The sequence below is a fragment of the Gymnoscopelus braueri genome, assembly GCF_963280865.1.
Source record: "Gymnoscopelus braueri genome assembly, chromosome: 3".
In the NCBI taxonomy this organism is placed as follows: Eukaryota; Metazoa; Chordata; class Actinopteri; order Myctophiformes; family Myctophidae; genus Gymnoscopelus; species Gymnoscopelus braueri.
The window spans coordinates 5,706,539-5,722,949 of record NC_137612.1 but is presented as its reverse complement, the minus strand read 5'-3'; the positions used below and the strand labels follow the sequence as shown (position 1 = coordinate 5,722,949).

Sequence of the window (16,411 nt, the reverse complement as noted above, 5' to 3'; positions counted from 1 at the left end):
CAGGTGGAGCGGCGAATCACAGCCCAGTGGCCTAAGCAACAGCCCGACTCCTAACTCAAACTCAGGTTGGCCTGGTATACTCAGTAGAGGAATCTTTTTTTATCCTTGTAAGCCAGTGGTTTTATAACCCTTTTCATATCAAGGTCCATTATTTATTTGGCATTTGAGCCACGGAACCACCTTTTGATGAGATTTAGACTCTCAGACCCAAGAATATATCATTATCGTTGGATAAGATTTTGTCCACAATTCCTTGCTGTATTGATGTGGTGCCATAGAATAACAATTCTAAATTTTTTTGTACAGTAATGCAGATGTTTAACAATAATTTAACTCTCGAGAGCGTTAAAATGAAACCAAGTGGACCCGTGAGGTTTCATTTTTCGCTTTCAAGAGTTACAGATCTATCTAATAAGGGTCCATTTGGTTAACAACTCTCCATCATTTAGCTGGGGGACCACCTGGAACCCCACCAAGGACCACTGGTGGTCCCCGAACCACTGTAGTAAGCAGTTGCCTTGGTGTTAAGAAATATACTGTACACTGTGTGACTGAAATACCCTTTTCGACATCCCCGACACCAGTGGTGTAAAGTAACTAAGTACATCGACTTAGGTACTGTACTTAAATGTAAGGTAAATGTTGAGGTATTTTTACTTTACTGGAGTGTTTCCAATTTTCAATACTCTACTCCACTCGTGGTAATAAAAAATGTCAAAATACCAATTTTGTCTTAGTGCTGGTTATTTACCCAGGGTCTCTGTGTCTCCAGAGCTGAGGAGAGCCCGGCCATCAGGCCATCAGGCCAACAACGCTCAGAGCTGGAGCCAGCAGCAGCCTGGACACCGGGACCCCCAGAGCAGCCAGGGAGATCATGGTGGAGGCGGACCCCCTCCTGCCAAGAGACTCAAGCCCAGCCCAGACACCCAGCAGCAGCAGCAGCAGCAACTAGCCAACTCTGCTGCCCCCGGTGGCCGGTCCAACACCAACACCGTCAACTCTGTTGTCCTCCCCAACTCCGTCCCGACAAAGCCTACCCCCACCACCACCACCCCCAGGTATGGGATGGGACGATAAGAAAATGAGTTCAAAACAAGTGGGTTGCATACATCCAGTTCCTTGCTGGTGCTGGATACAAAATGACAGTATAAAAGAATAAAAGTCCGCACAACAGCATTGATCCTCAGTGCAGTTTTGATTTCGTCGACTAAAATTATGACGAAAAAATTTCGGCGACTACCCTTTTTCACTTTTTTTTCAAAACTAAATAAAAACTAAGCTATGATGACTAAAGCTAAGACTAAATATATTGACAATGTCATCAACAAATAAAAACTAGACTAAAATGTCTAGTTGGTGTCAAGTTAAAAGGTTAGACGAGTGAAGAAGAGATCCAGTAGAACTAAAAGACAAGTCATTTTATGTTTGGTTGCGCTCGGGTGTTACGCTCTGAAAATAGCAGACCTACAAGCTCACAACGCGTCGCACTACGATGCGTTGTGAGCTTGTAGATCGGCTATTCTCAGCATGCAACCAAGTGTAAAATCAGCCATTATGACGCCATCAAGGCAGCGCCAACATACATTTTAGTCGACTAAATCAACTGTAGATTTAGTCGACTGTAATCTTAGGATATTTAGTCGGCTAAAACTATAGACAAAAACTAAAACATTTCAGATGACTAAAATATGACTAAAACTAAATGGAATTTCATTCAAAAGACGATTGACTAAAACTATATCCAAATTTGCTGTCAAAATCAACACTGCCTCAGTGTTTCATTGATTTGAAACACTGACGTTCCAGGGTACACAACGTTTCGGCCACAGTTGGCCTTCATCAGGTGACAACATTAGTGACCCACCTGGCCACCTCCCTTATATGGTAATGGTTCACGATACGATTTTGTGAGCGTTTTTTTTAGCACAATAAACGATAATATCGATAATGTTGTCCTATATCCCTATCCCTATACCCTCAGGCAGTGGTGTAAAGTAACTAAGTACATTTACTCAAGTACTGTACTTAAGTACACTTTTTAGGAATTTTTACTTTACTGGAGTATTTCCCATTTTCAATACTTTTACTTCTACTCCACTACATCTCAGAGGCAAATATTGTACTTTTACTCCACTACAATTATTCGAAAAGTTTAGTTACTAGTTACTTTTCAGATATAAATGATTATATTATGAAACATACATTAACCACTTTAGCCCTATTTTATACCTAGGCTATTTGAAAATAGCCGATCTACAAGCTCACAACGCGTCGCGATGCGACGCGTTGTGAGCTTGTAGATCTGCTATTTTCATATATTTTAGTACTTTTACTTTTGGTACTTTAAGTACATTTTGATGCCAATACTTTTGTACTTTTACTCAAGTAAATTTTTAATTCTGGACTTTTACTTGTAACAGAGTATTTTTATATTGCAGTATTGATACTTTTACTTAAGTAAAGAATTTGAGTACTTTTTCCACCACTATATCCCTATCCCTATACCCTCAGGTCTCTTCTTCTGCCCAACCCCCCCCCGCACATTGAGCCCTCCTCCAACAACCCCAGCTTTCGGAGCAGCATGCCGCCGCCGCCGCCGCCTCCTCCCGCCTCCTCAAACAGCCCAAACATGAGGCATCAGCTCCCCGCCACTCCGCTCTCCAACCTGCAGGCCAGGATCGGGGGGTCCGGACTCGGAGGAGGAGGAGGTGGGGGCACCAGGTGGAGCCTGAGGCAGGCCTTGGGACGCCGCAGCCTGGCCAGGAGGATCCTGGGGAAGGAGAGGCTGGCCATTCACCTGCGCCAGAGAGTCCTGTCCGACAGGGGGGAGGAGGCAGAGCTGCTGACCTATCAGGAGCACGCGGAGGACCTGCAGGTACTGTAGGACATTGGTTCTCAAAGGTGGGGTCCGGGGACCCCCAGGGGTCCTTGGAATGAGGGCCGTGAACGTTAGCCTGGCAGTGCAAAAAAAAAAATTAAATTGGGTCTGGCACCGCTCGGTTGTGAATCCATTTCCTGTCTGGGCTGACCAATCAGGGCCCAGTATTCAAATATGGGAGACTGTAATTGGTAGTTGGTTGTAGGTCTAACCAATTGCGCCCAGAGCCATTCTTTTGATCCCGCCCCCTTGGGAAAAAAAACATCCTCACAGAAGCACCAGACTCATATCCACGCAGTGATATAGTCTGGCCACACGAGGCTACGTGAACGTGACATGTTCAGATGACCGATGCATATATGCAAATCCTTTATTTCTGTAAAAAGTACAGCAATAAGAATGTACATAACACTGACAATATGTTTAAATTCCAAAGTGCTCCAGTGGAGCAATCCTATTGCATTCAAAAGGCCTATTGAATGATCCATTAAACAAGTTTTATTTATTATCTGTAACATAAAACCCAGAACTTTCCTCAATAAATCATCATTTTCAGTTAAAAAATGTCCCGTCAGCGTATATCTGACATCAACGGTTAGCCAGAGGGTTTTCGATGTGCATTTGCTTCACATTTTGTGAAGCACTTTTTTAGCTGATAAAGTATGTGAAGCTCCCTCAAAAAACCCCAAACAACAAAGAAACAAACTGTTTTGGCTGACTGGCAATTTCAGATGAGTGGCGTTCAGCTAAATGGGTTTTTACTGTACCTACTGTATCTAAATATAGACTGTGTGTGGATGGAATGCACAGTGTGTGTGTGTGTGTGTGTGTGTGTGTGTGTGTGTGTGTGTGTGTGTGTGTGTGTGTGTGTGTGTGTGTGTGTGTGTGTGTGTGTGTGTGTGTGTGTGTGTGTGTGTGATCTACAAGCTCTTGAGAGCTTGTAGATCGGCTATTTCCTTTTTTTGATAGAACTTAATTGGCCATACACGTTTTCAGGGGTGAGATGGTGTATTTTGCTTTAATCCATGATAACGCCTATCTCCTCTCTGCGCTGCATACAGGCCGACTTGACCATGCTAGCCGATCACATCATGGACGCCTCACCTGGCAGGATCAAACAGGAGACCTCGGTTGCCATGGAGACTGAAATGGCCCTGGAGAACGTGGGAATCAGTAGCAGCATGGTCAGCTCACTAGCCGGCTACCTCGGCGAGGTGGAGAGGTGAGTACATACAGTATATTATGTCTTTGTTGTTTGTGCCATTATATACAGTATATAGTATACCAGCAGAACATCAGCTCGCCTGGTGGGTTATTATTACGCTGACCATGTGTCGCTTTGCGGTGTGTTGATCAATGTTGTTCGGGTACCGCCGGTACCCAGCATTGGCTGGGTTATTGTGTGGGTGAAATAGGCTCTCCCCCTCCCTCTCCCCTCTCCTCCCCCTTTACTCCCCCTCTCCCTCAGTGCGTTTGGGTACCGGTACCCAGCATTGGCTGGGGTTATTGTGTGGGTGAAATAGGCTCTCTCCCTCTCCCTCTCCCTCTCCCTAGTGTTGATGTCGGGTATGGGCATATCTGCGTGGCCCGCCACGGACAGACAAGCAAATGCTAGCAACTTGAACCTTATATAATAGATATTAAACTTCATGCCACTTTAATTTCCACTAACTCCTTTCTGCTGATCATAATGCCTGTAAAATAAACGTTGCTCATCTTTTTGTCCCAGGTTTCTGTATTCCACCAAGACCCACACTCCTCCTCCCAGCACCAGGCCAAACCCTCTCCACGGGGGGTCCGAGGCTCTGGAGAGAGACGCCCAGGCCAAGCAAAGCCTGTCCGACTGGAGCGCCTTCCTCTGTGCAGCTATGAAAGAGGAGAGGTGGAAAGCCGACTCCTCCCGTCTGGCCATGACCGAGGCGGAGCAGAGAGAACTCTATGACACCATCAGGCACGCTCTGCACTCCCTCAGAAAACACAAGGTAGAGAGAAAACCCTATGTCACAGTTGGTTCTCAACCTGTGGGCCGGGACCCCCCAGGGGGGTCCTCCCCACATGATGTGTCCAGATGACAGTGAAGTGACAATTTAAGAACTTTTAACACCTTTTCAATACCTCAAAAAAGAAAGAACAGAAAAAAAGACCATTACTGCATCAAAAGTAATCAACAAATTATACTATAAAAACTGGTCAAACATTGGCCAAATTGTCAAATGTTATAAGAAAGAGGAAAACATTTTGAAAATAGCCCATCTACAAGCTCACAACGCGTTGTGAGCTTGTAGATCGGCTATTTTCGGCTTGTAGATCGGCTATTTATGTTTTTGATAATGTGAATTCTCAAGACCGGGATGGTTTACCAGGCTACCTATTTTATACTTTGTCTATTCAAAAATAACCGATCTACACATTTTAAACACTTTTGCAAAAAAGTTTTTCTCTAAGTATATTTTGATGCCAAAACGTTTGCACCTTTTCTCAAGTAAAACTTTGAATACAGGCCTTTTACTTTGTATTTCTACATTGTGGTATTGCTAATTTGACATACCGTAAGCAAAAGATCTGAGTGCTTCTTCCACCACTGGTTATACAGTATATATGCTTGCGTGACACGATGGCACGGCCAAGTATATCTCTGACTTTTGTGTAATTACCCAATAGGCTCCTCAAGATGAAGCATGACCCAAAAACTGTAATTATTTTAAATGTATTCAAGATGCTATACACACCTTGAGTCCTAGAACAAACATGTTGACATAAGCGCTGATGTGATTCTCCCTATAGGGACCCATTCAGGAACAACGCAAAGAGATTGCAGTGGTGATCCAGCGCTGTTACAAGCGATACAAACAGGTATAACTTCACAATTTACAATTTAGGCATTTGCATAAGACTGCAAGGTCGGGTCGTCAATGCTAGGGCAAGTGTTTCGGGCTAAAGTGGAGTTTGAAGAGGTGGTCTGCAGTTTGTTCCACAGTTTGGGAGCCAGAAGGGAGAAGAGTCTGGGACGCGAACGGCCTTTTGGCGTGTAGTTGAACGCAAGGGGGCGGGGGGGGGGGGGGCGGCTGGGGAGAGAGTCAGCGCACTGAAGTCAAGGCACAGACTACTGTGTTGTTGACGGACAACGGATGCACGCTTATGAGAAACAACGAAAATAAAACCTGGCAAAACAGTTGCGTGCATTAGCGCGAGATGAGGATAAAGGAAACATTCAGTCTAAATGTCCAGTTTGCTAATTCACACAACTACTGTGCCAGATAATCACCAAGAGAGTAAAAAAAGAAAAAACGTTTCAGTCATTCAGTCCGACTTCACTGTAGCCTATAGTAGCCTTTTCATAAATTATATTTGTATTAGGCTGTCCTGAAAGTTTATAATATTTAGAGAAATTTAAAGTTTCAAATACAAAAGTAGTGGTAGTAGTTGCTGCGAATTACTGGACATTTAGACTGAGTGTTTCCTTTATCCTCTTCTTGCGCTAATGCACGCAACTGTTTTGCCAGGTTTTATTTTTGTTGTTTCTCATAAGCGTGCATCCGTTGTCCGTCAACAACACAGTAGTCTGTGCCTTGACTTCAGTGCGCTGACTCTCTCCCACCCGCCCCCCCGCCCCCTTGCGCTTCAACTACACGCCAAAAGGCTGTTCGCGTCTGGGACGTGTGGGCCGTTGTCCCGGATGTTTTAGGGAAGGTTCTGACAGCTTCCCTGTGTTAGCTGATCTGAGTGAGCGGGAGGGAGGGGGTTGTAGGGTTGGATCAGGCTTTGCTGAATAATGATCACGTTGCTGAATCATGAGCACACTGTGAAACCGTAGCACCTAATATCGGAACACGCCGATCTGGAACTGAAGCGGAGACAGATCGTATCAAGACGTGAATAATGGGGAAGTCCAGGAAGCGACAAAAGGATGTTATGGATCTAAGAGATAGAGGAAGATTATTCCAATCAAATGGAGCTTTGCAGCAGAATGACCTTATGTCCGACCTCTTAAAAGATGTGTGGGACAACAAGATGGATGCATCTATTAAGCCTTTCTAACATCACTCTCTCATCATCCCTGCAGTATGCACTTTATAAGAGGATGACCCTGGCTGCCATCCTGATCCAGAGCCGGTTCCGGAGTTTCCACGAGCAGAGGAAGTTCCAACAGAGTCGCAGAGCAGCGGTCCTCATCCAGCAATACTACCGCTCCTACAGGCACTCCCTCAGGTAGTACACCACACCACAGGGGGTCTTCAACCCTTTTCAGGCCAAGGACCCCTTAGCTGAGAGAGAGAATGAGGCAGGCCAGGGACCCACTATATATTGTAGGCTATAAAATTGTGTTGAAGATTAAACTTTTTCATCGATTTCATAGACTTGCTCGACAACACTATCATTGTGTAGTGCTGTGTTGGATTCATGTTAATGTGTATTTTCAGACAGTTAACCACTGAAACCCTCAAAACAACAAAAGAATCAACCTCAGAATAGGGATCCTAGGATTCAAGTGGTTCATGTAAAAAATTATCCTATCACACAAAGATTTGGTGGCCCCCCTGTAGTAACTCTGAGGACCCCCTAGGGGTCCCGGACCCCCTGTTGAAGACCCCTGCACTATACCCACACCCGACCCACAGGTTGAGAACCACTGCGGCCTACTTGATAACACTACAGTGACACACGAAAGCATCAAAAATAGCAGAATAGCAGCTTGTGGATCTGCTATTTTTGATGCTTTTGAATTTGTATCATGAAAATCAACAGTTTTGGACCTCTTTCTCTCCCGCAGCAGTCTTCTCACTAAGAAACAGAACCAGGCCGCCCGCAAGATCCTGAGGTTCCTGCTGCGATGCCGCCACAGGTAGGCATTACCCTACACACACACACACACCTGGAACACACACACACACACACACACACACACACACACACACACACACACACACACACACACACACACACACACACACACGCTCGCACACACACACACACACACGACAAAATCTGACGTGTTCACCGCTTAAAGAAGGTAGGGGTAAGTGATTTTTTTTGTTTTTGTTAAAGGAGTAGTTCACCCAAAAAAAAATCTTATTTTCTATCAATTACACACACCATGAAGCCTTGAATTCCATGGAGATTTATTTAGTTTTTGTCACTTTCCTAAGCCAATTCGATGACCGAACGGGTGGCTGGTCAGCAGGAGACTCAATTGAGTCTCCTGCTGAAGACTCCGTCAGAGACTAGCTTGTTCATTGATCAGGAAACATTGCAAATGTGTCGGATGGATTTCCATTTTCCTTTGTGGCAACAAATTTGCTCTTAAATGTAACTAAGCATTATTTTGGAAAAGGTAACTAAGTAACCGAGTACTCTAATTGCTAAACTAACGTGTTAGGTTACTCGTTACCCAAAAAGGTTTTCCGGAGACCCCTGTTACTGTTACTGAACAAACATTCTATACCAATGACTACTAGAAAAAATATTAAGCAATTTAACACTTATTTGAACTTAAACAATATCACTTACCCTACCTTTAAACCCTATTCCTCGTACGACGAATATTGCAGAAATAGCAGACCTACAAACTATATTAGATCGGCTAGTTCCGCTATTTTTCCAACTGTGCAAAGACTCACACCGTCCGTCGCCACATACACATGATGCCACACTCCTCACTGCCACGCCCTCCGCCCGCTACAAGTGTGCTAATAGTTGGTGTTGTTTTGCTGTTCCTGTGAAGCCCCTTGATGGACCATAGGCCTCTGAAACGGGTGAGTCGTCTCTCTCTCTCTCTCTCTCTCTCTCCCTCTCTCTCTGTCTCCCTTTCTCCCTCGGTAACGGTACGCTCACCCCAAAACACACTCGCCCCCATTTTTTCCCGCGAAACTGCTCTCGCCCCCCCCCCCCCCCCCCCCCAGCGGTTCTTGTATTCTTGTATTCGTTTTACTGAGGTAAGGTTTAGGAATAATGTTAGGATCAGGCATAGTTTTATTGAGGTTAAGTTTAGGAACGAATAAGGTTAGGTAACTTAGGTTTAGGCATATGAGGTTACGTTTAAGAATGAGGTTAGGATTAGGTATAGTTTTACTGAGGTTACGTTTAAGAATAAGGTTAGGTTTAGGCATAGTTTTACTGAGGTTAGGTTTAGGAATAAGGTCAGGTTTAGGCATAGTTTTGCTGAGGTTAAGGTTAGGAATAAGGTTAGGTTTAGGCATAGTTTTACTGAGGTTAAGTTTAGGAATGAGGTTAGGTTTAGACATAGTTTTACTGAGGTTACATTTGGGAATAAGGTTAGGTTTAGACATAGTTTTACTGAGGTTACATTTGGGAATAAGGCTAGGTTTAGGCATAGTTTTACTGAGGTTACATTTGGGAATAAGGCTAGGTTTAGGCATAGTTTTACTGAGGTTACATTTGGGAATAAGGTTAGGTTTAGGCATAGTTTTACTGAGGATACATTTAGGAATAAGGCTAGGTTTAGGCATAGTTTTACTGAGGTTACATTTGGGAATAAGGTTAGGTTTAGGCATAGTTTTACTGAGGTTACATTTGGGAATAAGGCTAGGTTTAGGCATAGTTTTACTGAGGTTACATTTAGGAATAAGGCTAGGTTTAGGCATAGTTTTACTGAGGTTACATTTGGGAATAAGGTTAGGTTTAGGCATAGTTTTACTGAGGTTACATTTGGGAATAAGGTTAGGTTTAGGCATAGTTTTACTGAGGATACATTTAGGAATAAGGTTAGGTTTAGGCATAGTTTTACTGAGGTTACATTTGGGAATAAGGCTAGGTTTAGGCATAGTTTTACTGAGGTTACATTTGGGAATAAGGTTAGGTTAGACATAGTTTTACTGAGGTTACATTTGGGAATAAGGTTAGGTTTAGGCATAGTTTTACTGAGGATACATTTAGGAATAAGGTTAGGTTTAGGCATAGTTTTACTGAGGATACATTTAGGAATAAGGTTAGGTTTAGGCATAGTTTTACTGAGGTTACATTTGGGAATAAGGCTAGGTTTAGGCATAGTTTTACTGAGGTTACATTTGGGAATAAGGTTAGGTTAGACATAGTTTTACTGAGGTTACATTTGGGAATAAGGTTAGGTTTAGGCATAGTTTTACTGAGGATACATTTAGGAATAAGGTTAGGTTTAGGCATAGTTTTACTGAGGTTACATTTGGGAATAAGGCTAGGTTTAGGCATAGTTTTACTGAGGTTACATTTGGGAATAAGGTTAGGTTAGACATAGTTTTACTGAGGTTACATTTGGGAATAAGGTTAGGTTTAGGCATAGTTTTACTGAGGATAGTTTTACTGAGGATACATTTAGGAATAAGGTTAGGTTTAGGCATAGTTTTACTGAGGATACATTTAGGAATAAGTTAGGTTTAGACATAGTTTTACTGAGGATACATAGGAATAAGGTTAGGTTTAGGCATAGTTTTACTGAGGTTACATTTGGGAATAAGGTTAGGTTTAGGCATAGTTTTACTGAGGTTACATTTGGGAATAAGGTTAGGTTTAGGCATAGTTTTACTAAGGATACATTTGGGAATAAGGTTAGGTTTAGACATAGTTTTACTGAGGATACATAGGAATAAGGTTAGGTTTAGGCATAGTTTTACTGAGGTTACATTTGGGAATAAGGTTAGGTTTAGGCATAGTTTTACTGAGGTTACATTTAGGAATAAGGTTAGGTTTAGGCATAGTTTTACTGAGGATACATAGGAATAAGGTTAGGTTTAGGCATAGTTTTACTGAGGTTACATTTGGGAATAAGGTTAGGTTTAGGCATAGTTTTACTGAGGATACATTTAGGAATAAGGTTAGGTTTAGGCATAGTTTTACTGAGGATACATTTAGGAATAAGGTTAGGTTTAGACATAGTTTTACTGAGGATACATAGGAATAAGGTTAGGTTTAGGCATAGTTTTACTGAGGTTACATTTGGGAATAAGGTTAGGTTTAGGCATAGTTTTACTGAGGTTACATTTGGGAATAAGGTTAGGTTTAGGCATAGTTTTACTAAGGATACATTTGGGAATAAGGTTAGGTTTAGACATAGTTTTACTGAGGATACATAGGAATAAGGTTAGGTTTAGGCATAGTTTTACTGAGGTTACATTTGGGAATAAGGTTAGGTTTAGGCATAGTTTTACTGAGGTTACATTTAGGAATAAGGTTAGGTTTAGGCATAGTTTTACTGAGGTTACATTTAGGAATAAGGTTAGGTTTAGGCATAGTTTTACTGTGGTTACATTTAGGAATACCTGGTGGCGACCGTTCCGAGGTCGGCGGATTTGACCCGGGGCGAGCATGTGTTTTGGTGCGAGGGTTCTTGTATTCCCTCCCTCTCTCCTCCCTTCCCCCACTGGCTGATGCCTGTTTGCATGTCAGCTGAAGCAGGGCGAGAGAGGACATCCTACTGTACATGATCCGCTCTCTCTCTCTCTCTCTCTCTCTCTCTCTCTCTCTCTCTCTCTCTCTCTCTCTCTCTCTCATTCTGTCTCTCTGTTTCTCTGTCTCTCATTATGTCTCTCTGTTTCTCTGTCTCTCTGTCTCTCATTCTGTCTCTCTGTCTCTGTCTCTGTCTCTGTCTCTGTCTCTCTCTGTCTCTCTCTCTCTCTCTCTCTCTCTCTCTCTCTCTCTCTCTCTCTCTCTCTCTCTCTCTCTCTCTCTCTCTCTCTCTCTCTCTCTCTCTCTCTCTCTCTCTCTCTCTCTCTCTGTCTCTCTCTGTCTCTCTCTGTCTGTCTCTCTCTGTCTCTCTCTCTCTCTGTCTCTCTCTGTCTGTCTGTCTCTCTCCGTGTCTCTCTCTCTCTCTCTCTCTCTCTCTCTCTCTCTCTCTCTCTCTCTCTCTCTCTCTCTCTCTCTCTCTCTCTCTCTCTCTCTCTCTGTCTCTGTCTCTCTGTCTCTCTCTGTCTCTGTCTCTCTCTGTCTGTCTCTCTCTGTCTGTCTGTCTCTCTCTCTCTGTCTCCCTCTGTCTCTCTCTCTCTGAGGACTGATACTTCCTGTGCATGACTGACAGACATAGTCCTTCCTGGGGGCGGGGCATGTTCTGAGTGACATCACAGAAGGACATCTCTGTCTTGCTTGGCCTCTTGCTATGTTTTGCCTTGATTGCTGGGGAAGAAAAACAGCATAGTGTGTGTGAGCGCATTTCTCTGTGTGTGCGTGCGTGCGTGCGTGGCATGAGTAGCCCTGCTTGTTGCCCAGAAACCTAATAATAGCGGTTTGTAGATAAACGATCCAATCCAATCCACTTTATTTATATAGCACATTTTAAAAAAAACGCAGGGTTACCAAAGTGCTGCACAATAAAAGGTAAAAATAGATGCACTAAGCTGAGTACATCAGTTAATGCAGTGTTTCTCAAACTTTTTCATTTCAACGACCCCCAGTTTGATATGCATTATGCCACTGTGTGTGTGTGTGTGTGTGTGTGGGTGTGGGTGTGGGTGTGGGTGTGGGTGTGTGTGTGTGTGTGTGTGTGTGTGTGTGGGTGTGTGTGTGTGTGTGGGTGTGTGTGTGTGTGTGTGTGTGTGTGTGTGTGTGTGTGTGTGTGTGTGCGTGCCTCCTTGTGCATCATGCATGTGTGGATTGGGGGTAGTTAAGTAAACCTGCCCCTTTAAGAGCAGTCTATGCACAAAACCGCTAAAAGAATTGCTAGACACCCCCCCCCACACACACACACACACACACACACACAGACACACACACATACACACACACACACACACACACACACACACACACACACACGCACACACTGCGTGATTGATTTGAATGTATCTGACGGGTGTGTTGGTTTCTCCCTGCAGGGCCAGAGAGCAGAGAAAGGTCAGGGGTCGTGAGAGCCCACCCCCTGGCCCCACACAGCACCGCCCCCTCAGCCTGTGAGCAAACTACACTCCTCCCTCCACCTCCTTTCCACCCCCCACCCCCAAGCCCGATTTGTGCTCTGTCGCACGATGGTGTCTCGTGCCAAAAATAGCCTATCGATTAGCTCAGAACACGTCGCATCCGCTAGCGCGTTGTGAGCTTATAGATCGGCTATATTCGTTCTGTGATACTGTCGTATGACAGAGCATAAATTTGGTATTACCCCCCCCTCCTCCTCCCCCCTCTCTCTCTCTCTCGCACACATTCTCCCCTCTTCTTCCAAGAGGAATGAACTCTTCCCGGACAGACTGAGGACAGGGGTCCATCACGGCAGCTCAGACAGACGGACGGACGGACGGACGGACAGACAGGCAGCTGGGTTGGAGCCCAGACACCTTGGCTCCATAACCTCAGCTCCACTATAATACTCCTCCACAGACAGCCCCCCGCCACCCCCCCCCCCCCCCCCCCCCCCCCACTGGGAGGCCATCCCATTAACCTCATGGCATCTTTGCACTCTTCATGGGCATGTGTGTCTTTCTGCCTGAGAGCGAGTCGACGACGTGAGGGGAAAAAGATTGCAGAAGAAGGAAAGAAAAAGAAAAAATAACAGCCCGGCCGACCGACCAACGATGAGATCCTATACCGTTGTTTGTGTGAACGACTCGGCTCAGAATGAAGGTCGCCCACTGGCGCGTGCGGAACCCACAGAGTGAAAACCATACCCTCGCCCCTGCCCTCCCTCCCTCCCTCCCTCCCCGCTGTGTTTTGTATGTAAAACAGTGGCCCATGCGAGAATTAAGAGAAACATAAACCAAATATCACTTTCCATGTTGCATTTTTTGCATGCAAGGTTTCTTCGCTTGCTCCTCCTCTCCGCGGCCCTCGAACCAGGCCCAATCGCGTGGCAAAGCTGTCCACCTACCGCGTAACTTTCGATTATTACGACACGCCTGCCAGCCAAGCCGCCAAACTCAAGAAGTCACGACTCAGCAGGCACTCAGCGATCCTGTTAATCAGTCACCCAATCAAAAATAAAAAAAACAGGGGGGAGGAACCACACTTGAATGTAAGACGGGACAATTATCCGATAAATCCGGGGTCTGGGGTCTGAATAACGATGTCTTAATTTGTTACATGGACTTTGTATGGAGTCGTTCTCAAGAGGCGGCATTTTTGTTTTGCCGGCCCGATGTGGTGTGTCCGTGTTTGTTGAATTCAATGCATGTGTTTGAGCTTATGAGCTCCTGCATGCTTGCCAAACTGCTTTCGTGTCGTTTCTTTTTTCGTAATTTCTATGTGTAGATGTGTCTCACTTACGTCCTCATCATCTTATCCTTGCCCCCCCCGTGTAATGTGAAATGTGTAAAGGAAAATTACTTCCTTTTTTTATTATTATGAAATGTTATTTATTTATTTATTTATTTATTTTGTGTGCTTTTTTTTTTATTGCATTTTACTATTTATTTAAGGGTCAAAATGATGTGTTTAATTGACTCAAGAGCGGTTTTAACTTGAGACTGGTTTTCCCCCCCAATGTGTGGTAATGTGTGACATGTTCTAATGGTTAACTGTCTCTGTTAGTTTGTTCGTTGCGTAAAACCTCTAGATCCCAACCTGGGGTTTTGAGGAGAGTGTCGCATACCATTGCCTTGACTTCTTCTTGACTCCAAGAGGTCTCTATGCTTGCTCTTGTACAGGACACGGGTCCTATACTTGCCCATATACAGGGCATTGGTCCCCATATTAGCCCATAACGGGGCGATCAAATCCATATTTTGGACTATTGCATATTCCTGTATATAAACTGATGAGGTAAGGGGATATGAGGACCCTGAATCTTTTTTCATAAGAGGACTGTATTTAAGATTATAAATTATTTTACTCCCATAATGAGAACTTAAAAGGCAGAGACCTGGGTATATATACAGGATGGCTGTATTGCTTGTAAATACTGTAGATATTACAAAAACGGAGTCATGTGCATGAGAATTAAGACAAAGAAACAGCAAAAAGAACATGTTAGTGGCTATGGACTGTGAGAGGATTTTAACTACTTCACTTTAAGAGTATCCAATATAAGTGTTACTGAAACGAACATTTTGTTAAAGCATGCAATTGAAAAATCTAATGTTAGAAATATAAGTGGGAAAAACAAAGTTATCTGAAACAATTATCTTTCAAACAAAAAACATTTACACTTTGTGCTTTTGTTTCTTGGCTAGCAAAAATTAAACCCTTTTGCCAGTGGTGCCAATTACTATGAATGCTATTTTGCCTACCAATATGTTATGTTGGGAAAAGCCGATAACGCTGAAAAGATAAACCGTGCATTAAGGATCACGGCGGCAACACAAACAATGTTAAACCGCTACGATCTAGTAATAGCTCATCAGATGTAGGCCTCCTAAATGTTTTGGAGTTTGTACCAAGGTAGGCTTTAAAGAGATGATGATGATTGATGATGATGATGATGATGATGATTTTATTATTATGAATGGAATGACAGATGACTCATGAAGGGAAGAGGGCGCTACATCCTTTTTAACCACATTAACCCTGGCATCCCTAATTTGGGCAAAAGTTTCAAATATTTTCAAAAAAAGAATGAGTAAAAAAGGCCTATCTACAAGCTTGTACATCGGCAATTTTTGCTATACATCATACGATGACGTGTACAGGGCTTAAGCGGTTAATGTGGTTGTGCTTCAGCAACATGATTTTATTCCGGACCATTATCAGACCCTACTAGCTGAGGGGAACCTCAGCGAAAAGCTTTCCATTTGAAAAACAGAATGTCTTTTTTCCCCCACTTTTTACATATCGTATAATTCTTCTCCAGTCTCCTCACGTCACTGCCATTGTATGATCTGTACTCTAGAATTCTAGACAGCTCTGTTTAGAAAGTGCCTGCTCACAAACAAAAAAGTGCAAGCTAATATCAGGAACCATCTAACGTATATGTTCCTCAAAGGTTTTAAGAGGTCCCTGTTTATTTTCCTAAATTGTGTGTTGAAGACTATGCTCAAGGACAGTGTTAAACTCTCAAAGTCTAATTTACAAACTGTAATTTGTAGGTTGTATGAATGAATGCTTATGGCCTGACGATGCTACATGTTGCTTTATAAACAGGACAGTAATTACAGTATCACGTGTTGCCCCCCCCCCCGTATGAATATTTAGCAGTATTAGTGAAACAAAATGAACAAATAAAAAACATAGAATTTACTAGGGCTGCCCTCGACTAAAGACATTCTTAGTCGGTTAATAGTAATTTGTAAATTTGTCAACAAATCGATTAGTTGATTTAATCAACAAATGTGTAAAATTACTTTTGCTGCATACGGTCATGTGGAAAGACAAGCCTTTTGAGAGGTTGAGAGCTGAACATTGATGATTTGATTTCATTATGTTGATTTCATAATGACTACTAGCTGTTGAAAGTTAGAGTTTACAAGAGATGTGCTCATCGTTTTTCAAGAAATTCATTCTGTATGAAAAGAAAACAAAGAAAAAACGTATTGAATATGACCGATTATTCGACTATGCGGGGACAGCCCTAGAATTGTCTATACATCTATGTATGAAAGCCAACTGTCACAAGAGTCTACTCAGAGTTCCAATGTCATTGTAGAAAGAAGGTATGTTTTTCTGCATGGACTTGTTACTTTA

General features: G+C 43.3%; 1 protein-coding gene across 1 annotated transcript in view; it reads left to right on the top strand.

Moving 5' to 3' along the window:
• The window catches only part of LOC308082983 (calmodulin-binding transcription activator 1-like), a gene marked incomplete at both ends in the record, with an annotated part of 131,598 nt that extends 118,887 nt beyond the window's left edge, over positions 1–12,711 (top strand). The window contains 10 exon segments of the mRNA XM_080425062.1: positions 1–65; positions 773–1,058; positions 2,512–2,875; positions 3,940–4,100; positions 4,608–4,860; positions 5,663–5,731; positions 6,942–7,087; positions 7,650–7,721; positions 8,601–8,631; positions 12,679–12,711. The exon segment at positions 1–65 is cut by the window's left edge and continues 209 nt beyond it. Of these exon segments, the coding sequence (XP_080281188.1) occupies positions 1–65; positions 773–1,058; positions 2,512–2,875; positions 3,940–4,100; positions 4,608–4,860; positions 5,663–5,731; positions 6,942–7,087; positions 7,650–7,721; positions 8,601–8,631; positions 12,679–12,711 (1,480 nt within the window).
• Between the last annotated feature and the right edge of the window lie 3,700 nt (positions 12,712–16,411).